This window comes from Rhinatrema bivittatum, chromosome 2 (genome assembly GCF_901001135.1).
Source record: "Rhinatrema bivittatum chromosome 2, aRhiBiv1.1, whole genome shotgun sequence".
Lineage (NCBI taxonomy): Eukaryota > Metazoa > Chordata > Amphibia > Gymnophiona > Rhinatrematidae > Rhinatrema > Rhinatrema bivittatum.
In genome coordinates, this window is record NC_042616.1 from 35,601,283 (window position 1) to 35,628,017 (window position 26,735).

The window sequence follows — 26,735 nt, forward strand, 5'->3', positions numbered from 1 at the left end:
TAGACTAGGCTGGTAAAGATCTGAAAGAGTTAGATGTAAGAACAGGAAACTTCTTTGTGTGCGTCATGTATGAGAGTCAGTGTATACTGGGATTGTATATTCCAAAAGTTGAAGGCAGTATGGGCCCTATAGAAATATATTATACACATATAGATCTGCTATTATAGACCTTCAAACATACTTAAGCGCATCAACTGATCCTAATACTCAGAAAGTCCTGAATTACGAAAGTAAACAGCAAAAGTCAGTCTTCATGTTTAAGCTCAAGGACAGAGTTCTTAGTTATTTTTTCTTATATTTTGTGTATGAGCATCAGCCTTGGAGGACTTGAGGATAAAGAAATAATGTAAACAACAGGGAAGGATTGAATCAGATAAAATGTGCCTGGACAGCAGAGATGTGTTCCTAGGGAGACTCTGCTGTGGAAAAAGAAAGAGAGGAACCATCAAAAGGGCTGAAAATGAAACAAACGAGTGATGGTTAATGCACCCCACAATAAGTTGTTAGTGGCATTTCTAGAATAATCAATCACAACTAATCCTAGACTAGCAAAAAAAAATATATATAGTAGTTAAGTGACATATTGCAATCTGAGCTCTTAAATGATGTGAACCTGCCTGCAAGCTACGTGGTATGTTGTATCTCAGCTACTCTACCCTCTTGTATGTATTATTTCTAGTGAGCTTTTTTATATTTTATACTAAAACAGTGTGGCCGTCAATCTGATCTGTTTTGTGCCCTGCACCTAATGCTCAGACTAGACCTTCAGGCATCACTAATGGCTGATGATGGACTCCTGTAAGAGACTCCTGCTAACTACTGAACGAATTGAAACTGTAAAACTGCTGAATGTGCCGACTCCAGTGGAAAAGCAAAGATCAACCTGTTCTGAGAAGTGCAGGCTCATAAGGTCAAGGGCTTGTAAATCATGACTCCACCCTAAAGAAGACCTGCTTTTGCTTTATATTTATTTCTTTTTGCTGGCTGTAATTTGTTCTTTCGCTTTCCTACAGAGAGCTTGGCCCGGACTTGATCAAATTCTGGCTGATCTGTGTAAGGGTAGGAGTTAGGAGAGAGACTTAACCAGCAGAACCTGTTCTGAGGAGTAAGGGATCGTAGAGAGAGAGAGGAAGCAGAACCAGCCAGCAGGGCACTCTAGACAAAGCACGTCTTAATCTCTTGTATTTCCTGCCCCAGTCTAGCCAGAGGAGGTCTCACTGTTGCACATTCCTGGGGCACTCTAGCCAGAGGAGGTCTCACTCTTGCACATTCCTGGGGCACTCTAGCCAGAGGAGGTCTCACTCTTGCACATTCCTGGGGCACTCTAGCCAGAGGAGGTCTCACTCTTGCACATTCCTGGGGCACTCTAGCCAGTGGAGGTCTCAGTCTTGCACATTCCTGGGGCACTCTAGCCAGAGGAGGTCTCACTCTTGCACATTCCTGGGGCACTCTAGCCAGAGGAGGTCTCACTCTTGCACATTCCTGGGGCACTCTAGCCAGTGGAGGTCTCACTCTTGCACATTCCTGGGGCACTCTAGCCAGAGGAGGTCTCACTCTTGCACATTCCTGGGGCACTCTAGCCAGAGGAGGTCTCACTCTTGCACATTCCTGGGGCACTCTAGCCAGTGGAGGTCTCAGTCTTGCACATTCCTGGGACACTCTAGCCAGAGGAGGTCTCACTCTTTCACATTCCTGGTCACTCTAGTCAGAGAAGGCCTCGTTGTCTTGCACTTTTATGCTTCCAGATATGCTCTGCAAGTTGTGAGGCTGATGAAAATTATAAGGCGCTGAGAAAGTTGCTAGATTAGTAGCTAACTTAGCTCCTCAATTCGTTCACAGTTCTAAAATCTCCATTTGGTTCAAAAGGTCTACCTACAAAAGCTCTAAATTGGCAACATTAGAGAGTACGGCGCTCCGCCTCCTGGTGATGTCATCATCGTGAGCCCAGAGTCAAGCTATCGCTCTCCCTCGTCTGTGATGTCGTCAGTATGTACCCTAAATGTAAAGTTCCCTCCTGTGTGATGTCATCAGTCTGCACCAGGAAGGATGTGGGGGTGGAGCTTGCTTCAAGTTTGAAGCTTTCGAGAGACAGAATTGGAAAACGAGCGGCTCCTTCCCTTCCCCCAGCTATGCAGCTCTGATTCTCAGCTTTACTCAGCTCTTCCCCAGCCCAAGAAAGATTCCTTAGTTCATTCCAAATCCTGAAAGCAGAGAAGAAAATGCCTGCAGGAACTTCTGCTCAGGTAGGAGATCGACCCCCAACTTCCTGACCTCTCTCTTTAAACACCAATGACATAAGAAATGCCAGGCTGGGTCAAGCTCAGCATCCTGTCGCCTGGATGGATCCTGCAAGACCTAGTATGAAAGTCTGTTTCACGTTGGTCTCTGCAAGGATTAGACTTTTGCTTCGCTGCTTCTTATCCATATGGTTAATAAATATTTATGGACCTCTCCAAAAATCTATCCTTTTTCACCTTCCTTCAACTCACTCCAGTCTTCCACTCATTAATCTCCTTCCTCTCTTTTTCGTGCCTACTAGTATTCCTATCCTGCAGTATAGCATTTCTCAACCTTTCTTCTCCATCTCCTCAGTAAGTCTACCCTGCTTTACCAGCTACTGCTGTCAGCTTCCTGTGGCCCCACAGATTCAGCCAAAACCATGTAGCTTTGCTTATTGTACACCATTGGGCCAGAAGTAGCTGGCAGTGTATGCCAGGAGAGACTGGTGGCAGTAAGGATCAGCTGCAGAAGTGGTGGTGGAAGCTAACTTGTTGGGGTTACTACACAGAGCAAGAGACTGCCAGCAGCAGAGAGAAAGAGGAGCTATAGTAGCAGTGGAAAGGCATCGGGCAGGAGGTAGAACATGGGACTGATTGTAGTTGGATCAGTCATAGCTACTGCAGATGTGGAAAAAGCCATTACAGATTATTGGAAGCAGGGGAGAGGAGTGATGTTTCAAGGAAATGCCAAGGTTTCTAATACCATCAGAATTTTGTGTGATATTGCAATTATTAATTCCTTTTCATTCTGCAGACCAGTCCACACTGTGGGATTCCCCTGCTTGCCAGTAGGTGGCGACAAATAATTTTTTTCTACTTTTTTTTTTTTTTTTTTGCTTATGACACTCACTATATATCCTGGGATAGCTGGGAGCTTCCTCAGTAGTTCTCTGCCTCCGGCTAGGTGGGAGATATACTGGGATAGTTAGGAACTATAATAAAAAAAAAAAAGAGAGAGAAAAGTAGTAATAGGGCAAGGTAGTTAGACTCTGGGGGGAACCCCTCCTCACCTTTTGAAAAAAATAAGTAAAAACCCAGGAATAGTGCTAAGCAAGCTGTGGTCTGCAGAGGGCTGTTCCAGGAGGGGGAGGCCCATGCTCATAGGGAGCAGTTTGGGGTTCTTAGCCACAGCGGCGGGAGCACAGGCTTCTCCCCCTCCAGCAGCAAGATGCATGGCCGAGAGGGGCCGGAAATGTGAGCATTGTGGGACAAGGAGGAGGAGCGCCATCGCGGGCTCATTTTGCCCTCATTGTGATGGCTGTGAATTGCCAGAAGACAGACAAGGGAGATCAGGGGAGGAGGGGAGGGGCAGGCTGCAAACAGATGCCCTGCCAATCCTGGCTCAGAGGGAGCGCAAGAGCAGTTTGATGGGGCAGAGGGCCCATCATGGGGGGGGGATGCAGCCGAGGTGCAGGCAGGTCCTGAGATAGAGAAGCCCCAAAGGGAAGTAGGCAAGGCACAATGCAGGAAACTGAAATTTCCACAGAATTTATTTTGCTAATGCACCAGGCCTATAAAGAAATGAAAGCCAAAGTGGCTACATTAGAGGGCCCCCCCCCCCTGGAAATATTCCCCCCTTGGGCTCCCAACGCACACTAGGTTTAAAGAGAGCTAGGACAGAGGGAACTCCCCTGCTGCCCCCCCCCCCCCCCCCCCGTCCTTCCCTGGTGGTTGGGAGAGTGATGCAGGGGATTTGGAGCTCCCAGGGAGGAGGAGGAGGAGGGGCGTGAAGGAGGAGATGTAGCAGTGAGATTGTTCAGGAAGGAAGAACGGAGCCTCCTCATAGTAAAAGTTATGCAGAAGTCAGGCAAAGAAAATTAGGAAAAGAGCGTGCAAGGGGACCCAATAATGAGAGGCATAAGGAGACCAGCAAAAGCCTTTCTCCTCCACCCTGCTGTAGAGGAGATGAGTAAAGGAGTACGGGTCGGAGTGGCTGCCTAATCCACAGCTCCTGACCGATCCGGCGGGAATCTTTAATGCTTTTAGCCATCCAGTGACGATTTTTCGCTACAACAGCCTTACCTTGCCTCTGAAAGCTGTCCCATGTCTTGTCGGAAGAAAGGGCACGATGTACAGCAGTACTCTTATCAAAAAGCAGACCGAGCCGACCGTGCCGAAAATTCCAAGATGGCGGGCGCGGCCGAATCGCAAACTCCCGAGGAGGCTGAGGACCTAACGACACCACCAGCCACAGAAATCCCGACTAGGGGTGAGTTCAAGGTCTGGTTCCGGGAATTAAGACACGGATTTGCAAGCTTTTAAAGCGGAGATCCGTGAGGTGGTGGGCGAACTTCGGGAGGAAGTTAGCGACATGGGGGCGTCGCATCTTCGAATGCGAAACGCTAACGGAGGCCCAAACGGAATCTCTTAGCAAGCTCAAAAAAAGAACATGCTATCGCGTCGCAAGATCTGCAGCAAATCTCCACGAAACTAGAAGATCTAGGAAATAGATATCGCAGGGTGAACCTTCGATTCAGAGGCATTCGGGATACCCCTGAATATGCAGACTGCATACAAGTTATCGTGAAACTTTGCTCAGAAATATTACAAAAGCACAGAGACAGTGATGCTGGGGACGCTATTCCCCCTCCAGCAGTGAAAACAGAGAGAGCTCATCGGGCACTGGGCCCAAAGGTAGCCAACAAGGTCAAGGATGTAATAGTGTGCTTCCACGAATACGCAGTTAAGGAACGGATCTACTCGGCTGCGCGCAAGCAGGGGAAACTTGTACTGGATGGGCACGAGATACAGGTCTACACTGATCTTTCGCCTCTTACTCTTAAGAAACGCTCAGAATTGCGACCTGCCACGATGATACGGAACAAAGAAAACATCCGCTGTCGGTGGTTATTCCCCTTCGGGATAGCGTTCACAGTCCAAGGCAGGACATACAGGGCCCAATCTTTAAAGGAGGCGGTGAACTGCCTCCACGAAGCAGGTTTTCAAGTTCCGGAACACCGGGCTCCACCTTCACCTGCTACAGTCCAGAAGGATGAACCCCTGATGGCAGAGAACGGGCAAAGGGGGAAAGAGACTACGCCGCACACCAGATCCGGAAATTACTGCTCTGGAACCCACCTGATGTCTCTCTCTCTGTTTCCCTTTGGCACAGATGAGTATGCTTTTGAAGATTGGCACTGGATGGTTACTTATATCTATGCTGCATTTTTGTTTCTCATGATTCCCTGCCGGGAGGGGCAGCAGGAGTTCTGCTGAACCATGCCTCCTGATGTGGGACACGAGATCGCAGATTTACATGGTCTCGTGGATAGGGGAGGGGGGGGGGGTTCGGGGTTGGGGAAGCATCGCTACACCAGCAATTGACGCATCTACATATATGCATAACTCTTTTTATTATGGATTATCGCTTTCCCACAGCACATCATGTCTATGAATGCTCCGCAGGGGGGGCTAGACTATTTTTGATTTGGTATAAAGTCCACTTTTAATTTGCTTTCTCTCAATGTAAAAGGCTTGAATTCTCCTCACAAACGCAAGCTTCTGTTTAAAGATCTACAGAGGACTAACACCGCCATTGCTCTGGTTCAGGAAACGCATTTGAAACGGAGATTCGAGCACCTGATGCGGTCGCATCACTACCCACAACAATTTTGGTCTGCTTGTACGAAAACATCACGATGTGCAGGAGTGGGAATTTTGTTACAGAAAGATTTCGCCTTTGAACTTCTTAACTGTGTATCTGATCCAGAGGGGCGATAGATTTTTTGCTTATTATTTTAGTTGCGGGGGAAAAATTTACATGGTTAAATGTTTATGCACCAAATGTTCTTACAAGCTGTATTTTTTGATAAGTTACTTAATACTGTTCAACTACATCTAGAGGGCCATCTCTTGTTGGCAGGGGACTGCAACATTACCCTTTAATCCTACACTCGACACATCTGTTGGCCGGGGGTCAGTATCTAAGAAGGATAGACGTGGTCTACTCTCCTTTCTCCGCCATTTTCACCTTGTAGACACCTGGCGTTTCCTATTCCCAAAACAGCGGGAGTATACGTTTTATTCTAAACCACATAAATTATATACCAGAATCGACTATATTTTTGCCGATAAAGGTTTACTTTCCAGAGTGACCAAGGCCAATATAGGGGTTTTCACATGGTCTGATCATGCTCCGACGGGGGGTGGATTTATCATTCCCATTATATGATTGTGGCCAGAAGTTTCGGAGGCTAAATGATAGCCTTCTAGAGGATACTCAATTTCTGACACAGTGCAAACAGCACATCACTGAGTATCTCCAACTTAATTCGACCCCAGATATTTCCCCGGTAGTCCTATGGGACTGCTTGAAAGCGGCGATCCGGGGAAAGCTTATAGCAAGAGCTTCATTTATAAAAAAAAAAGACCGAGAGACAGGAACGGACATCTCTCTGTAATAGACTTGCGTCACTAGAACGACGACATAAGCAGACGTCATCTGAGAAGGTATTAAGACAGGTAGAGCAATGCCGAGCACAGATTTCAGCGTTAGATGCAGCTAAAATAGCTTATGATCTGGAGCGGGCAGAACAAGCTTATTTTGAGGGGGGCAATAGGGCCGGGAAACTGTTGGCTAATAAACTGAGGGCAAAACGTATGCAGAACCTCATTACTAAGATCAGGGATGAACAGGGGACACCACTTACCTCTAATGAGGACATCAGGCAATGTTTTCTTCGGTTTTACGCCAAACTGTACCAAGGCAGCACTGATGTTGCTGCTACTGACATTGAGGCCTTTTTGAGAAGCATTTCTCTGCCTCGATTGTTTAAGAGTCGTCGTGAATCACTGGACGATGAAATTACTTCTTTAGAAGTTTCTTATGCCATAAAGCAGTTGAAGGTAAATAAGTCACCTGGTCTGGATGGGTTCACTACCCGTTTCTATCAGTGTGTTTTGTGGAGGAGTTGGCAGGTCCCCTATCCCAAATGTTTAATGCACTCCGAACGGGGGGGGGGATAATCTGTCGCCACACTCCAACGTGGCTGGTATCACCATCCTAGCAAAGCCGGGAAGGGACGCCACACTGTGTGGCTCTTACCGGCCTATATCACTGTTAAATATCGATCTCAAATTATTGGCTAAAAGTTTGGCGAACCGGTTAAGTAATTATATTGCATATTTAATCCACCCAGACCAGGCGGGCTTTATCCCAGGGCGTATGGCCTCTGATAATGTCAAGAAGATTCTAGACTCTTTATGGTGGGTTAAACGTTGCAAATCCCCTTTCTTGTTGATGGCTATGGACGCTGAAAAAGCCTTTGACTTGGTTCACTGGCCATTTCTCTTTCAGACCCTTGAGAAAATGGGATTCGGTCCCTATTTCATTAATTGGATACAAAAGTTGTATGACGGGCCTCGGGTGTCTATAAAAGTGAATTGGGGGGGGGGTATTCTACTTATTTCCCAGTTGGCAGAGGAACTACGCAGGGGTGTCCTTTATCCCCGCTATTATTTGCTATCTTTATTGAACCGCTTGCCCAGAAAATTAGGGAAGCTCCAGGGGTTACGGGGCATACAAGTGGGAAATTTCTCTTCTAAATTGGCCATGTTTGCGGACGATGTGATTCTGACATTGACTGACCCTGTGAACTCTCTACCGATAGTGGTGGATATTACCAAATCATTTAGTCGGGTTCTCGGGATACCTCCTTAATTGGGATAAAACTGAAATTCTTAATGTTTCCCTTGTTAAAGCGCTTAAAGCAGCCTTCCCGTTTAGGTGGGCCAAAGAAAAAATAAAATATCTGGGGGTTTATATTGGGGCTCATAAGGATCTATTGAGTCTTAATTCTCCTCCCTTCCTATCTAAAATGTACAGAGAATTGGAAGAGTGGAGTCGCTACCACATATCATGGTTGGGGGCGGATAGCCACCTTTTTAAGATGAATATTCTCCCTAGATTGTGCTACCTATTTCAGACCCTACCCGTTAATATTCCCACCTGCATGTTAGTAATATGGCAAAGGCGCCTCATGAAATACGTATGGCAAGGTAAGCACCCACGAGTAGCTCAGAAAGTGTTATTTCGTCCAAAACTACACGGGGGGGGGGGGGGGGGGGATGGCGATTCCCAACTTAGTATGGTATCGCGCTGCTGCTCATCTTAGAGTGGTAGCAGAATGGCATAGGAAGGGAGAGGGAAAACCCTGGAGAGCCCTGGAACAGGAATTAGTGGGAACTCGTCCCTTAGCTGCATTGATTTGGAGGCCTAGGACAGAATGGCCTAAACTGCAGGACCTTCCCCCCCCCCCCCCCCCCCAGTGCAACATACTTTTCAAATTTGGCATAAATGGCGTAAGGTTTTCATGGGGGACCGGATGGGTTCCATTAATTCGGCTCCTTTTTACCATCATGATTTCCTGGAGGGGGGAGGCGCACCTGGTATATAAAACATGGCTTGGGAAAGGTATTACTACCTGCGAACAATTATGGGAAAATAATAGCTGGGTGCCCTTTGAAAACCCTTCAGGACAGATTTGGCCTCAGTCCCAGAGAGCATTATCGTTATTTACAATTGCTGACATATGGCCACAGATCAGGCCTGAAGAGAGATCTTCAATCACCGGGATCATTATTTGAAACCTTTTGCAAGGTAGTAGGTAGGATGCTCCAGGTTGCTCTCTAGGATTTATAAACTGCTAAACAGAGATCTGAAATCTCAAAAACGGGGGGAGGCATTGAGGGGAAAACCCTGTGGCAGAACCAAGGGGAAGGAGCAGTGCTGAACGTGGCTCTTAACCAGGACACCGACTTGTCCACTCAGTTTACCCCCTAGTTCAGTGTTTTTAACATAATCTCTCCTCTCCCAATCGGAGCATGGAGCCCTTCACTGTATCTAGTAAAGCTTAAAGAAACTGGTCCTGGGGATCTACCCGGTCACACATTATCATACTATGCTTTGTATATCCTTTACTTACTAAATTTAAAGGTTAAAAAGGAATGACTGGTATTAAACACTGCAATCCTGCCCCCTCTGTACAAACCCTGCTGCAGCTTTCTTACCTAGGACCCTGCAGAGTCAGCCCTGACTTTAATAGGACCCCGAGCAGATCTGGGGTGCAGAAAAGGCACTTCGGGGCCCTCCTGAGTGTAAGGAGGGAGATCAGGAGTCACTCAAAGTAAAATGTGGTGTCCCAGGTTCTGTTTATAACCGGTTCCCGGTTGCTGTAGTCCTGCTCTGGGATTGTGAATTATTTCCATCCAAAAAAAACCTCTTCCCCCACCCTGCTGAGTCCCAGCACTGGGAAGTCTCCTGAAATATAATCCTGCTCTGGGACTGTGTGTGAGGGGACTGTGAATTTTGTACTCCCAGAAATGTCTCCTCCTGCCCTGCTGAGTCCCAGCACTGGGAGGTCTCCTGAAATATAATCCTGCTCTGGGACTGTGTGTGAGGGGACTGTGAATTTTGTACTCCCAGAAATGTCTCCTCCTGCTCTGCTGAGTCCCAGCACTGGGAGGTCTCCTGAAATATAATCCTGCTCTGGGACTGTGTGTGAGGGGACTGTGAATTTTGTACTCCCAGAAATGTCTCCTCCCTGCCCTGCAGAGTCCCAGCACTGGGAGGTCTCCTGAAATATAATCCTGCTCTGGGGACTGTGTGTGAGGGGACTGTGAATTTTGTACTCCCAGAAATGTCTCCTCCTGCTCTGCTGAGTCCCAGCACTGGGAGCTCTCCTGATGCAGAAGGTGCTGAGTGTTTCTGGTTTGTGTTTCAGGACCCAGTAACCTTTGAGGACATCGCTGTCTATTTCTCCCAGGAGGAGTGGGAGGGTTTAGATGAAGGGCAGAAGGAGCTTTACAAGGAGGTGATGAAGGAGAATTATCAGATCCTCGGATCACTGGGTAAGGAGAGAGAGTTTTTAAGAAATTCATATTTTTGGGAGGGGTAGAACAGAAGATTATTTCATTACTGAGTGAAGTTGGGTCTCCTCCTCCCTGAGGCACTGTTGCTGGATATGTGGGAGGGGTCATCCATAGTTCTTGGGTCGGGGAGGAGGCAGAGAGTCATCGGCATTGCTCAGGGCTGACACCTAGTGGGTGGATTCAAGATCCATCATTGCAGGGTTCCAGAAGGAACTCTGACGTCTGCCCCACCCCCATCCAGCCCAGGATGATCCCTGCAATGAGCAGACTAATGTTTTGGGAGAGGTATAAAATGGGGAGGCAGGAGAAATCCCTGGGTAGTTAAGAATGAAGACGCTTAGTGCCAGTCCCAACCCTGGATCTGATTGACCTGGAAATGCAAAGGTGCCGCAGATAATTCCCAGATCAAAAAAACTGAGAAAAAGGAAGAGGAGGGGGATGGAGATAAATGAGGGAGGGGAGGTGGGAGAGGAGTGTACCAGGATAGAAAGGGAAAGTATTTCTTAGTAATTGTAGTGAGGAAGAGGAAGGGATGGGGATAAATGAGGGAGAGGAGGTGGGAGAGGAGTGTAACAGGATAGAAAGGGAAAGTATTTCTTAGTAATTGTAGTGAGGAAGAGGAGGGGATGGGGATAAATGAGGGAGGGGAGGTGGGAGAGGAGTGTAACAGGATAGAAAGGGAAAGTATTTCTTAGTAATTGTAGTGAGGAAGAGGAAGGGATGGGGATAAATGAGGGAGAGGAGGTGGGAGAGGAGTGTAACAGGATAGAAAGGGAAAGTATTTCTTAGTAATTGTAGTGAGGAAGAGGAGGGGGATGGGGATAAATGAGGGGAGAGGAGGTGGGAGAGGAGTGTAACAGGATAGAAAGGGAAAGTATTTCTTAGTAATTGTAGTGAGGAAGAGGAGGGGATGGGGACAAATGAGGGAGGGGAGGTGGGAGAGGAGTGTAACAGGATAGAAAGGGAAAGTATTTCTTAGTAATTGTAGTGAGGAAGAGGAAGGGATGGGGATAAATGAGGGAGAGGAGGTGGGAGAGGAGTGTAACAGGATAGAAAGGGAAAGTATTTCTTAGTAATTGTAGTGAGGAAGAGGAGGGGGATGGGGATAAATGAGGGAGAGGAGGTGGGGAGAGGAGTGTAACAGGATAGAAAGGGAAAGTATTTCTTAGTAATTGTAGTGAGGAAGAGGAGGGATGGGAATAAATGAGGGAGGGGAGGTGGGAGAGGAGTGTAACAGGGTAGAAAGGGAACGTATTTCTTAGTAATTGTAGTGAGGAAGAGGAAGGGATGGGAATAAATGAGGGAGGGGAGGTGGGAGAGGAGTGTAACAGGATAGAAAGGGAAAGTATTTCTTAGTAATTGTAGTGAGGAAGAGGAGGGGATGGGGATAAATGAGGGAGGGGAGGTGGGAGAGGAGTGTAACAGGATAGAAAGGGAAAGTATTTCTTAGTAATTGTAGTGAGGAAGAGGAGGGGATGGGATAAATGAGGGAGAGGAGTGTAACAGGATAGAAAGGGAAAGTATTTCTTAGTAATTGTAGTGAGGAAGAGGAGGGGGATGGGGATGGGGATAAATGAGGGAGGGGAGGTGGGAGGGGAGGTGGGAGGGGAGGTGGGAGAGGAGTGTAACAGGTTAGAAAGGGAAAGTATTTCTTAGTAATTGTAGTGAGGAAGAGGAGGGGGATGGGGATAAATGAGGGAGGGGAGGTGGGAGAGGAGTGTAACAGGATAGAAAGGGAAAGTATTTCTTAGTAATTGTAGTGAGGAAGAGGAGGGGGATGGGGATAAATGAGGGAGGGGAGGTGGGAGAGGAGTGTAACAGTATAGAAAGGGAAAGTATTTCTTAGTAATTGTAGTGAGGAAGAGGAGGGGGATGGGGATAAATGAGGGAGGGGAGGTGGGGGAGGAGTGTAACAGGATAGAAAGGGAAAGTATTTCTTAGTAATTGTAGTGAGGAAGAGGAGGGATGGGGATAAATGAGGGAGGGGAGGTGGGAGAGGAGTGTAACAGGACAGAAAGGGAAAGTATTTCTTAGTAATTGTAGTGAGGAAGAGGAGGGGGATGGGGATAAATGAGGGAGGGGAGGTGGGAGAGGAGTGTAACAGGACAGAAAGGGAAAGTATTTCTTAGTAATTGTAGTGAGGAAGAGGAGGGGGATGGGGATAAATGAGGGAGGGGAGGTGGGAGAGGAGTGTAACAGGATAGAAAGGGAAAGTATTTCTTAGTAATTGTAGTGAGGAAGAGGAGGGGATGGGGATAAATGAGGGAGGGGGAGGTGGGGGAGGAGTGTAACAGGATAGAAAGGGAAAGTATTTCTTAGTAATTGTAGTGAGGAAGAGGAGGGATGGGGATAAATGAGGGAGTGGGGGTGGGAGAGGAGAGTAACAGGATAGAAAGGGAAAGTATTTCTTAGTAATTGTAGTGAGGAAGAGGAGGGGATGGGGATAAATGAGGGAGAGGAGGTGGGAGAGGAGTGTAACAGGATAGAAAGGGAAAGTATTTCTTAGTAATTGTAGTGAGGAAGAGGAGGGGATGGGGATAAATGAGGGAGGGGAGGTGGGAGAGGAGTGTAACAGGATAGAAAGGGAAAGTATTTCTTAGTAATTGTAGTGAGGAAGAGGAGGGGATGGGGATAAATGAGGGAGGGGAGGTGGGAGAGGAGTGTAACAGGATAGAAAGGGAAAGTATTTCTTAGTAATTGTAGTGAGGAAGAGGAGGGGATGGGGTAAATGAGGGAGGGGAGGTGGGAGAGGAGTGTAACAGGATAGAAAGGGAAAGTATTTCTTAGTAATTGTAGTGAGGAAGGGGAGGGGGATGGGGATAAATGAGGGAGGGGAGGTGGGAGAGGAGTGTAACAGGATAGAAAGGGAAAGTATTTCTTAGTAATTGTAGTGAGGAAGAGGAGGGGGATGGGGATAAATGAGGGAGGGGAGGTGGGAGAGGAGTGTAACAGGATAGAAAGGGAAAGTATTTCTTAGTAATTGTAGTGAGGAAGAGGAGGGGATGGGGATAAATGAGGGAGAGGAGGTGGGAGAGGAGTGTAACAGTATAGAAAGGGAAAGTATTTCTTAGTAATTGTAGTGAGGAAGAGGAGGGGATGGGGATAAATGAGGGAGAGGAGGTGGGAGAGGAGTGTAACAGGATAGAAAGGGAAAGTATTTTTTAGTAATTGTAGTGAGGAAGAGGAGGGGATGGGGATAAATGAGGGAGAGGAGGTGGGAGAGGAGTGTAACAGGATAGAAAGGGAAAGTATTTCTTAGTAATTGTAGTGAGGAAGAGGAGGGGATGGGGATAAATGAGGGAGAGGAGGTGGGAGAGGAGTGTAACAGGATAGAAAGGGAAAGTATTTCTTAGTAATTGTAGTGAGGAAGAGGAGGGATGGAGATAAATGAGGGAGGGGAGGTGGGGGAGGAGTGTAACAGGATAGAAAGGGAAAGTATTTCTTAGTAATTGTAGTGAGGAAGAGGAGGGGTTGGGGATAAATGAGGGAGGGGAGGTGGGAAAGGAGTGTAACAGGATAGAAAGGGAAAGTATTTCTTAGTAATTGTAGTGAGGAAGAGGAGGGGATGGGGATAAATGAGGGAGGGGAGGTGGGGGAGGAGTGTAACAGGATAGAAACGAAAGTATTTCTTAGTAATTGTAGTGAGGAAGAGGAGGGGATGGGGATAAATGAGGGAGGGGAGGTGGGAGAGGAGTGTAACAGGATAGAAAGGGAAAGTATTTCTTAGTAATTGTAGTGAGGAGGAGGAAATGAAGAGATGAGTTTGTGATGCAGAGGGTGGAAGGACAGACAGACAGACTCCTGACTTTGGGAGAAAGATCTGAGTCATGGATTTTATCTTTAAAGTCCGTAGTAAACCTGACCTGCAGAGGGCTCAGACCTGTATCTGTCCTGGAGGAGATTGGACCCTCTGTGGGCCGTGATCCCTTTCATTAGACTGGGATAAGGATCATCCTCAGATGACGTTGGTGTTTGAGCCTTTGAGGCTCCACAGTCCCCTCCTTCAGATGGGAGCAGAGTGAATCCTGATCCCAGCAGGATTGCTTTGAGGCTGGAAGGCTGGAAGGCTGTAATCTGCAGTCAGGGCACGCTTGGTTCATGTATGTACATGATATTGTATTCAGACATGTTCAGAGGGGGATATGGTGGAATTACTGTTTTCCCTCTTTTTTGGAGATTGTGAGGGGTAAATGTTCTTGTAATAGTTACACAGCAGCTTTCTGGCAGTTTAGGACTCTTGGTCTTCCTGTGGCCTCCCCCTCCACACTCCCTATCGTGTCACCCCTGACCCTGCCTGACTGTGGTCTCCCTCACCTGTCCCCCTCAGTATCTGCCCCTAACCTGCTCAATTTCTGTCACTCTTGTGCTTTCTTCAACCTCTGGTTGTCTCTCTCAGGCCTTCACTGCCCTCTCAGTAAAGAAATATTTCCTCCTGATTCCTCTGAGTTTCCCTTCTCCTATCTCTGTGCCGGGAGCCTTTGTCTTTTTTATAGAAAATGCCCCTTTCTTTTACACTGGTGCAGCCCACTTGGTATTTTAAAGTTTCTGTCAAATTCATCTTTCTCTTCTTCGTATTTTAGTTCAGCACAGGTCTTCTCCATAAACTCTCTAATAATATTATGCTGAGTGACTGTGAGAAAGCTAATGCAGTGCTCTTACCCCAGGAACAGGCTCCCCGACCACCACCCCTGAGATTATATCCCACATTGAACGAGGGGAAGAGCCGTACATCAGGGATGAGCCGGGATCAGAGGAAGGAGGAACTGGGAGAAGCAGCTGCTCAGGTGAGTGCAGGAATAAGAGGGAGCGGAGTCAAACTGCTGAGCTGGAGAGTGGAAGTGCAGAGACCCCTTCACAAGCTTCCCTGCAGATCTCTCTAATCACTCACAGGGTCTCTGTGACAGGCAGGGCTTGTGTCTGGGAGAGTTTCGCAGTGGTTCGCGTATATGATTAGCATGTGTATGTGTATTTAGCATGAGGTAGAGTATATGTGTGTGTGCAACCCCCCCTTTCCCTGTCCGTACCCGGATCAGTCCAGACTCCTGGGTTCATTCCCCCCAGCCGGCAGATGGAGACAGAGAAAAGCTTCGCTGACACTGTCTCATAAACCCCAGCGCCCCCTGCAGTTCCTCAGTATTTCTCTGTCTCCAGCAGATGGCAGAGGGTGTGAATCCTGTGCAGTTCCTCGGTATTTCTCTGTCTCCAGCAGATGGCAGAGGCTGTGAATCCTGCAGTCCCTTTCCTTTTTTTTTTCAGCAATTTTTTTTTTCCTTTTGAGCCTTCCTCCCGGGGGTTTCTTTTTGATTTCTGGAATCCTAGTGGTTCTACTCTGTCCGGTCGAGGCGGCCGAGCCGGGGGCTGGTGCCCTTGCGTGTGCTTAGTCTGTGCGCACACTGGTTGTCCAGATCCCTCCTCTTCACGAGGCCGCTCGGGTGGCTGCAGGATCTGCTTAACTTTTAGATCCCCGTCTTGAGGCTCAGCCCTTTTTTTTTCTTAGGGGCTGGTTTGTGTCCTTGGGACAAAGTTTAATAATAAAAAAAAAGAAAAAAGAAAAGTTTAAGGCAAGGCTGTTTTCAGCGGAGCACAACTCTGCTATGTGGGCGGCTTCCTCCCCTTAGGGTTGGGTCTCTTCCTGCCTGGAGTTAGTCTGCTTAGAGGGGCTGCTTGCGGCAGTGTTTGGAGGTGAGGGTTTATTCTGGCTCAGATTGCTTCTCCTCTCTGCTGCGATGGCTCGCGGCCTGGCGTGCCGCTCGTGTGGCTCAGTTCTCTCAGGTTTTTTTTTAAACAGGTTAGGGCTGTGCGCAGGGTGTGTGGATGGTGGGGAGGGCTCCTCCGACGCCCCCCCCCCCCCCCCAGCTAAGCAGCATTGCGTTTCCAGCGCTTTTGTACCGGCTCTGAGCAGGGGCTCTGGTTCTGCCGCGGTCCCTCACCCGATCTGCGCGGGAACGGTGGCCATATTGGATTTCTCGGCGGCAGTTCCCGCACTGTCCGGGGGGGGGGGGGAGAAAGGGTTCCCCGTGTTTGCCTCTGGCCTGATCTGTTGTGGGGAAGAGTCAGGGAGGGCTGGAGGGGGAGAAAAGCCCGTTACCGCCATCTTCTCAGCCGTGCCCTGCAGGAGTTTAATTTTGATTCTCTGCGAGTCACCTTCAGATTTTCTTCATATTACCCAAATTAGTTGCCCTTCATCCCGCTTTTTCGCGGGCTTTTTTGAGATAAGTAGACAGCGCAAAGGAGAGTACCTGGCGTTTCTGGATCTCACGGAGGCTTAGCTACATAGCCCCATTCATCAGAAATCACAACGTTTTCTTCGTTTCATGACTCTCAGGCAGCACTTTCCGTTTCAGGTCCTTCCATTTGGTCTGGCCACAGCCCTGCGCACCTTCACTAAGGTGATGATTGTGGTGGCATCATCTCTCCGGAAAGAGGGGATTCTAGTGCACCCATATCTGGATGACTGGTTTATCAGGGCGAAGTCAGAGTTTCTATGCCGCAAATCAGTTCAGAGAGTTTTTGGGATTCTCCAGTTCCTTGGTTGGGTGGTGAACGTCTCCAAGAGTCAATTGTCCCCGGCACAGTCCTTGGAGTACTTGGGGGTCAGGTTCGACACTCTGGTGGGCAGGGTGCACCTTTTTCAAGACCGGATCCTGAAACTTCAGGAGCAGATCAGGTGGGTTTTGCAGTTGCGCATACCCAAGGTCTGGGACTATTTGCAAGTTCTCGGCTGGATGGCCTCCACGCTGGACTTAGTTCTGTGGGCGTTTTCCCATATGAGACCATTGCAGAAGGCGGACAGCCTTTCATGGTGGCTTCAGACGGCCAATCTTGTTCGTGGAGTGGACCTCGGGCTCCGGAATGGGTGGTAGTTACTGCCGATGCCGGTCTCTCTGGTTGGGGAGCGGTTTGTCAATGTCACTCGGTTTAGGGGACCTGGTCCAGGAAAGAGTCTGCATGGTCTATCAATCGGCTAGAGACCAGGGCTGTGCGCTTAAGCTTGCAGGAGTTTCTGCCGCAGATAAGGGATCGCGCAGTCCGAGTGGTGTCGGACAGTGCGACAACAGTGGCTTAAATCAATCAACAGGGCGGAACCAAGAGCCGGGCAGGAGCTCGGGAGGTGCAGGAGTTAGTTCTCTGGGTGGAACAAAATCTAGAGCGAATAGCGGCGTCCCACATAGCCGGAGTTGAAAATGTTCAAGCGGATTTCTTGAGTCAGACTTGCTTAGATCCGGGCGAGTGGGAGTTATTGGAGACCGCGATGCTAATGATTCAAGATCGTTGGGGATCCCCTTATGTAGACCTAACGGCGACTCGTCAAAATGCCAAGGCCTTTCGCTTCTTCAGTCGAAGAAGGCAGCACGGGGCCGAAGGGATCGACGCTGTAGTCCTACCGTGGCCTCAGGAGGTTCTACTTTATATTTTTCCCCCTTGGCCGCTGGTGGGCAAAGTTCTGCGTCAGATAGAGAAGCACTGCAGCGATGTGATTCTGGTAGCCCCGGAGTGGCCTCGGTGTCCATGGTTCGTGGATTTAGTCAATCTGGCTGTGGATGGGCCACTTCATTTTTGGCCACCTGAAATGTCTCCTTCGTCAGGGTCCCATATTTTCAGACCAGGCTGTTCACTTGTCTAGCGGCATGGCTTTTGAGAGGAGGCATTTGAGGTGGAAAGGTTATCTGGAGTCTGTTGTCACTACGTTGTTACAAGCTAGAAGGAAGTCTGCTAAGCTGTCTTACGTTAGGGTATGGAAGCTTTTTGAGACCTGGTGCTCCGCTAAGGGCATGCGTCCGCTCAGGGCTTTCATCCCTGATATTCTATCTTTCTTGCAAGAAGGCTTTGCCAAAGGCTTGTCACTCAGTTCACTTAAAGTGCAGGTGGCCGCTCTGGGCTCTCTTCGTGGTAAAATTGATGGTTCTCCTATTTCGGCTCATCCGGATGTCATTAGGTTTCTTAGGGGGGACAATGAATTTACGGCCTCCGGTTCGGAGGTTTGCCTGTCCTAGAATCTTAATCTCGTCCTTAGAGGTTTGTGTGAAGCTCCCTTTGAACCACTCCGGAGGTCAACCTTGAAGGATTTATCTGTTGAGGTGTTTTTTCTTGTGGCCATTTGTTCAGCTAGGAGGATTTTTGAATTGCAGGCTCTGTCTTGCTGGGATCCTTTCCTTCAGATTCAGGGGTTTCCTTAAGGACTGTACCTTCATTTTTACCAAAGGTAGTCTCAGTGTTTCATCCCAATCAGCTTCCAGCTTTTCCGGCCTTAGAGGTGTCCGATCCTCATGTGAGGGAGCTCAGACGTTTGGACATGCAGAGAGCTTTGTTATGTTACCTAGAGGCTACGAATGAATTTCGAAGGTCTGATCATCTCTTCGTATTGTGGAGTGGTGCAAACAAAGGTTACAAGGCTTCTAAAGCCTCTATTGCAAGTTGGTTAAAGGAAGCGATTGCTTCTACGTATAAGACTCGGGGTCGCCCGGTTCCGGAAGGTTTCCGTGCTCATTCTACACGTTCGCAAGCAACCTCATGGGCGGAAGCACAGCTTGTTTCTCCACAGGAGATTTGCAGGGCGGCGACTTGGAAGTCGCTGCATACTTTTGCTTGGCACTATCGTCTGGATGTAGGGGATACCTGCTAATTTTCGTGCCTGCAGTACCACGGATCAGTCCAGAACCCATCCAACTAGGGAAAGGGGAGTGTCAGGGGAGAGTCGTCCGCTCAGCTGTAATATTGTTCTCTGATGTGTTCAGTTTTGTTGGAATCAGTTTTTCTTGTTCAAAATGTTTTGCTTTTTTTATTTTTTTTTATTTATGTTTTTTGCACAAATGTTTTGCTCTTTTTACTACTTTCTGCTTTGGTACAGATATATACTGAGGAACTGCAGGGGGCACTGGGATTTATGAGACAGTGTCAGTGAAGTTTTTCCTCTGTCTCCATCTGCCGACTGGGGGGAATGAACCCAGGAGTCTGGACTGATCCAGGTACGTACAGGGAAAGGGGGGTTGTTCACTCTACCTCAAGTCTGAGATGATGTCCCTACCTCATATTTCTACAGCATGCGTGAGAACTACATTATTTCCTTATTCGTTCTCATATATATATTTATTTCCTGTTACTGTTTCTCATTTATTTTACTTCATTATACTTTTTGCCTTTCCTCATTATAACTATGATTTTATTCACTATTATTCTATTACATTACTCCCATTCAATTATTGCTATTATGATTCCTTATAAGTGTCATGATTATTATTCTTGTTGCATTAGTCCTACCTCATGTTGATGATATCATCATTGGTGGTCATACATTCACAGCTGAGGCCTGCATAGTAGCTGATAGTTAGGCTTAAGCAAGATAAGCTCCATTGATGGCTCTTCCTGCCTAAGAAGGGGGAAATGTTGGGAGATATGAATCATAATAGCCAAGAAACGTACAGGCCCCAAAAGCACTGTCACAGCAAGGGAAAGAACCTAGGCCCCTAGCAAAACAGCACTGTCTCAGTGGAAAAACAACAGACTTACCCTGACATACTAAAATATACTTCCTCAAGATGTGCCTGTTTGCAAATGTCTGACTAAATTAAAAAAAAACAACAGATAGAGAGACAATACAACTTAAGCTCATAAGTAGGAATCATGGATGAGCCAAAGCAGAGCCCAGAGGTCACAAAGACCCCCAACCTTGGAAGAAAGATGGGAGGGGGGAGGCTGTCAGAGATGGAGGAAAACACTCTGGCACACAGCTTGGCATACAGATGTGGCAGTTCCCCCCCACTGAAGAAATGGGGAGGGGGAAAAGACCTGCAATGCAGCAAAGACCCTCCATCCACCACATGATTTTGCCTGAGCTTATGCATATTTATCAGGTGGAAAGTATAAGACAGGGGGGCAAAGAAGAAGAAAGGAATGAGACCCGAAAAAACAAAGGACGCGCTGGGGAAGCGAACACTGAGAGGGAATCCTGAGAAAAAGCCCTGAAACTAGAAAAGGGACCCCTGAAAGAAAAGAAAGGGGACCCTGAAGCTTACCAGCGGCCCTGCTATCGAGGAAGGAGAAGACTAGGTGTGGCCAAGAGACTGGGGCAGGAGGACAGAGAGAGGAGACACCTGGCTCAGGTGCAGAGAGTGACACTGCTGCTATCTCTGTTATTCCCCTGAGCCCTGAGGCTCCTGGGAGTTGGGTTGAGATTTCAGTCTTGGGACGGAGCTCATTCACAGTCCTCATCCTCGCCTTGATAACTTTTACTCCAATGCACTGCATCGCTTCTCCTCAGACGAGACATCCCAGTGGCAAGATAGGTGACAAAATCTCCTGGAATAAGTCTCCCCTCATTCTTTTACAAACAAGAACACATTTATCTCTCCTGTTCTCTGCAGTACGAAGGCTCGGGGTCTGGGTCCACAGATCCCCTTTGTCTTTTCCCTGCGTGATTTGGGCTTACAGAGTCCTTTACAGTCTTTTCCTTTGACTTGCTGCCCTCTGCTCTTCTGTAGGGCCTCTCTTTTGGGTACTGAGACGTCATCATTCAAATCCTTTTCCTCTCCTGCTCTCATTGGGTTCAGAGTTTCTCCGCATGGGGGGTGCGTGAGCTCTCGCTCTGTTTACAAGGGTAAACAGTGGAGTGCCTCAGGGATCTGTACTTGGACCGGTGCTTTTCAATATATTTATAAATGATCTGGAAAGGAATACGACGAGTGAGGTTATCAAATTTGCAGATGATACAAAATTATTCAGAGTAGTTAAACCACAAGCGGATTGTGATACATTACAGGAGGACCTTGCAAGACTTGAAGATTGGGCATCCAAATGGCAGATGAAATTTAATGTGGACACGTGCAAGGTGTTGCATATAGGGAAAAATAACCCTTGCTGTAGTTACACGATGTTAGGTTCCATATTAGGAGCTACCACCCAGGAAAAAGATCTAGGCATCATAGTGGATAATACTTTAAAATCGTTGGCTCAGTGTGCTGCAGCAGTCAAAAAAGCAAACAGAATGTTAGGAATTATTAGGAAGGGAATGGTTAATAAAACAGAAAATGTCATAATGCCTCTATAATCGCTCCATGGTGAGACTGCACCTTCAATACTGTGTACAATTCTGGTCGCAGCATCTCAAAAAAGATATAGTTGCGATGGAGAAGGTACAGAGAAGGGCAACCAAAATGATAAAGGGAATGGAACAGCTCCCCTATGAGGAAAGGCTGAAGAGGTTAGGGCTGTTCAGCTTGGAGAAGAGACGGCTGAGGGGGGATATGATAGAGGTCTTTAAGATCATGAGAGGTCTTGAATGAGTAGATGTGACTCGGTTATTTACACTTTCGAATAATAGAAGGACTAGGGGGCATTCCATGAAGTTAGCAAGTAGCACATTTAAGACTAATCGGAGAAAATTCTTTTTCACTCAATGCACAATAAAGCTCTGGAATTTGTTGCCAGAGGATGTGGTTAATGCAGTTAGTGTAGCTGGGTTCAAAAAAGGTTCTTGGAGGAGAAGTCCATTAATGGCTATTGATCAAGTTTACTTAGGGAATAGCCACTGCTATAAATTGCATCCGCAGCAAGGGATCTTCTTAGTGTTTGGCTAATTGCCAGGTTCCTGTGGCCTGGTTTGGCCTCTGTTGGAAACAGGATGCTGGGCTTGATGGACCCTTGGTCTGACCCAGCATGGCAATTTCTTATGTTCTTATGAAGGGTTCGGCCCAGCTCTGTCTGATCTTTCCCTTCCTCGGGGAATCCATGACGACCTTCATTTCCTTGCACTTCACCAGCGTGAGGGCAGTGATTGAGCTGAGAGATAATGTCCAGTCCCTGCTTACAGCGGCTTCTGCTTCCTGTTACTCCTGCCCTGGGACTCTGCAGGGGTCAGGGATCAGCTCTCTCCTGTTTATATGGAACAGGCTTTATTTATAGAGAAATAGAAATCTTGGTACAATATCTCTGTATATATTTTAGGTTTAGATTTATTTTCATTGGTAGCTCAAGGCGTTACATTCAGGCACTGTTGGTATTTCCCAGTCCCCAGGGGACTTACGGTCTAAGGGGCTTATTTACTAAGGGTTTTCTCCCATTTTGTGTCTACATGAAAAATGCTTAGTAAACAGGGATCTCACTTTCCAGTGATTAATGTCACAGCATTGTTTAAAATTGAAATGACATTTTTAAAAAAACGTAAGCGGTCGATGCAGTAAAGTGCGCCAGCCTATCACACAGGTTTTCGCGTAGTTGGACGCGCATTTTGGATGCACCAGAATAGCACCCGATGCATTAAGGGGGATTAGTGTATCGAAAGTACTCCCTGGAGGAAAGGAGGAGCAGGGGTGATATGATTCAGACTTTCAGATACTTGAAAAACTTTAATGATCCAAAGACAACGACAAACCTTTTCCGTCAGAAAAAATTCAGCAGAACCAGAGGTCACGAGCTGAGGCTCCAGGGAGGAAGACTAAGAACCAATGTTAGGAAGTATTTCTTCACGGAAAGGGTGGTGGATGCCTGGAATGCCCTTCCGGAGGAAGTGGTGAAGTCTAAAACTGTGAACGATGTCAAAGGGGCGTGGGATAAACACTGTGGATCCATCAAGTCTAGAGGGCGTGAATAAAGAGGAGGCATTCAAACACTGCACGGAGCGGCAGTAGCCACAGAGGCATTCAAACACTGCACGGAGCGGCAGTAGCCACAGAGGCATTCACGGAGCGGGATGCCAGTGGCCAGTAGTTGGTGTTCCACCTTCACGGAGCGGAAGGATGGAGGGCTGCTATCTCCAAATAAATAAATAAATAAATAAATAAACAAACAAACAAAAAAATAAAAACAGGGGTGGGCAAGGGGGTGGCCTGCTTGTTACAGCGGTTGCTACCCCTATTGAGCTGGATGTCACTTGAATGCAGATATGGAGCTGCTCTCTAAATTGGTGGTGGAGTGGAGGGGAATTAGGGCTGGAGGGTACTGGAAGCCAATAGTAACAGGTGGGAGAGAAAAAGGGAAAAAAAATGGATAAAGTGCGTAGCTTGCTGGGCAGACTTGATGGGCCATTTGGTCTTCTTCTGCTGTCATTTCTATGTTTCTATGAAAATGCATCCAAACAAACGGGCACCCAATATCGCCCGTGACTTGTAAAATTCCATGTAGAGGAGGGCTGTTAGCTTTTACCCCTTGATGCACCAAATTGCCGGGCGCCACAACGCACCCGTTGCAATGCAGCAAATTTTAAGTCCAGCCCCAGAGCTGGCGTTAAGTCAATCCACGAGTCAAGTGCTCATAAGAATTAAAAAAAAAAAAAATTACCATCCTCTGTGGTTCTTCCTACTCACTACTGTTGTGAGTCGTAAATCTACTCTTTACAGTGTTTAAAAAATAAAGGTATTAATATTGTGCCTTGATGTAAAAAATTAAAAAAAATTCTAGGCGCACACGTTACACACACGTTACACACACAATGTCCATGCACAATAGCAAGGGGCGAAATCGACCTGAAGCGCATGTTGAGCGCTAGGGATTCTTCCCCTAGCGTAGAGCTTTCCAAACTGTGTGTCGGGACACGTTAGTGTGTCGCCTGCAGTGTGCAGGTGTGTCGCGCAAGCCCGGTCAACTCTGATGCGAGTTTGGGCTTTTTTTTTCCTAGAGATTCACTTTTTTTTTTCAGTTTATGGGTTGCTTATTATTGGGTGATTTTTGCTGTCAATCGCGTTTTTTTGGGGGGGCTTGGTGGGTGGAACGAGCCCAGCCATCCTTGCATTGGCTGCTGCTGCCGATGAGGCCTGGCCATGAGGAGTACTGACTGCAAGCAGCAGTGTCTGGTGATCATGGAAGGGAGTGAAGCACTTAACTGGCAACAATCAAAAAGACGAGGTACATGAGTGTGGGGGCCAGACATGTGCTGGGGGGAGAGAGATGAGTGAGTGGGGGGCAAACGTGCTGGGGGGACAGACATGTGCTTGAGGGGGAGAGATATGAGTGTGTGGGGGTCAGACATGTGCTTGAGGGGGAGAGATATGAGTGTGTGGGGGTCAGACATGTGCTTGAGGGGGAGAGAAATGAGTGTGTGGGGGCCAGACATGTGCTGGGGGGAGGAGAGAGATGACTGTGTGGGGGACAGACAATTTGTTTTATTATTGTTTCTCATAAATTATAACAATAACATGAATCTTGGAATATATATTTTTAATATAAATTTAAGGTTTTCATGAGATAGGTTGTGTCGTGAAACATTTTATTTATGTATATATTTAAGGAAACATACATAAATTGTTGAAATATGTTTCGTTCGTTTAACCTTTAACCTCTGGTTTGCTAGTAGACAGAATTACTGTGTCCTGAAATTATGTTTGTCTAAAAAGTGTGTCACCAACATGAAAAGTTTGGAAAGCTCTGCCCTAGCGTGTTCCTTTATAACCCAGCAGCTCCTTTTAAATATTCCATCGGGCGCCCAGGGGACGTGGCTGTCTGCCCGTTAGGAAGAGGGGAGCTGAATACGAGTGCCCGTTTTTTAATTTGCGTCTTATTGCATTGGTCCCTGAATTTCATCCTCCACCGGCCTTCCCCCAAGGCTGCATCTGATGCAGTCCTCTGGCGTCCGTTTCATAGAAAGGGCATCACTCCTGTCCTTAAGGAGCTTCTTAACTTTAAATTGCTTTTTCTGGAATGTTTGTTTATAGGGATGTGCTTTGGTTAAACATTTCATGTTGGGCTTCGTTTCAGGCCCCCCCATGGGAATTTCGGTTTTCCCCCGTGGTTCGGGGTTTTGTTTTTTTTTTCAGGGGCCCTGATCTTCGGGTTAGTGCGCACTAACTCAAAAATGAATTTGTTTCCAAAATTTCGGAAAAAAAATCAATCGTTTTTCAGTTCTCCCGAACCATTCTGAATTAGGCAATTTCATTGACATTGGCTAATTCGGGAAAAACGATTGCACGTCCCTATTTATATTCTCAATTAAAATTACTTATCATAAGAACATAAGAAATTGCCATACTGGGGTCAGACCAAGGGTCCATCAAGCCCAGCATCCTGTTTCCAACAGTGGCCAATCCAGGTCACAAGTACCTGGCAAGTGCCCAAAAACTAAGTCTATCAGAGCTTTGGCTTCTGATAGTGGAAAGTAGAATATTGCTTGGGGACTGCGTCATTGAAGGAGACAGCAAGAATTCACTGCTATGATAAGTGCTTTTAATTGCAAATTTGACAAATTCCCCCCCAAAAGTAATTTGTCTATTTTTGTAAGGACTTTCAGAAGAGATCTATGATTATAGTGAAGCACTGATTGCATTTGCAAGAGTAACAGTATTTCTGCATGAAGATCTCATTAATATTTTGAACTGAGTGTTGGTATTCACAGAGCTAAGTAAATACAATTTAATTTAATTTACAAAGTGGTTTTTGTTATGTGAGAGTTACTTAAACCAACGTTTTGAGAATTTATACACCTGACAACATTGGGCTGATCAGTTCTCTTCTTCATCCTCCTCTGAGACCCAGCGAGGTGCTCTAGTTCACCCCAGAATGCTGCAAAAAGGAGGTGATGCAGCTGCCTTACATTCCTGTTCTCTCTGAGGTGTGTTAGTACTAGAAAAACCCTGACCATTGTCACTGTGAGTCTCCTGCACATCAAGTAATGTCTGTCCTTTGTTTTCTTATCCAGAGATTGCTGAGTCTAAGAGAAGACACGAGGAGAGACATCATGAGGAACCCAGTAAACATCTGGAAGCTAGAAAAACTGTATCAGGGGAAGAGAGAGGGGAATCCTGCCCATGTTGTGCCTGGGGAAAAAACCGCTGGAATCAGTACAAGCCAGAGGAAAGGCTGAGAAATCCAACAGGAGACTCCTCTGAGAATGCTATTCCCTGTGAGGAAAGTCCACAATACCTAAGAGAACAGACTGGTATGAGACCCTTTTCATGCAGTGAAAGTGCAGGTAAACTAATGTTAAAAGTTCACCAGAAGATTCATACAAGTGATAAAACATTTCCATTTAGTGAATGTAATAAAAGTTTTATTTATCATTCACAAATAAAAATGCACCAGAAGATCCACTCAAGAGAAAAGCAATTTACATGTACCAAGTATGATAACAGCTTCAGCTGGCAATCAAAAATGAAAAGGCACATGCCAGAAAAACCATTTGCATGTGTGGTTTGTGATAAAATCTTCGGGCTAAAATCTCATCTGAAAAGGCATGAAAGGCTCCACACACGAAAAAAACCATTTACATGCATTGTGTGTGATAAAAGCTTCAGTTATAAATCAGAACTGAAAAGGCATGAAAAGATCCACACAGGGGAGAAGCCATTTAAATGCACAGAGTGTGATAAAAGCTTTATTTCAAATTCTAGATTGAAAAAGCATGAAAGGATCCACACAGGAGAAAAACCATTTAGGTGCACTGAATGTGATAAATGTTTCAGATGCAAATCGGATCTGAGAAGCCATGAAAGAATCCACACAGGAGAGAAAACCATTTAAATGCACTGTGTGTGATAAAAGCTTTATTTCAAATTCTGGGTTGAAACAGCATGAAAGGATCCACTCAGTAGAAAAACCATTTAGGTGCACTGAATGTGATAAAGGTTTCAGATGCAAATCGGATCTGAGAAGCCATGAAAGAAT

At 46.8% G+C, this 26,735-nt stretch overlaps 1 protein-coding gene across 1 annotated transcript; it reads left to right on the forward strand.

The window, feature by feature from the left end:
• The first annotated feature begins 1,693 nt into the window (after positions 1–1,693).
• Positions 1,694–26,726, forward strand: LOC115083804 (gastrula zinc finger protein xLCGF3.1-like). The gene is made up of 4 exons (XM_029587830.1): positions 1,694–2,243; positions 10,001–10,127; positions 14,813–14,932; positions 25,771–26,726. The coding sequence occupies exons 1-4, from the start codon at positions 2,220–2,222 to the stop codon at positions 26,589–26,591; spliced, it is 1,092 nt and encodes a 363-aa protein (XP_029443690.1). The 5' UTR covers positions 1,694–2,219; the 3' UTR covers positions 26,592–26,726.
• The last annotated feature ends 9 nt before the right edge of the window (positions 26,727–26,735 follow it).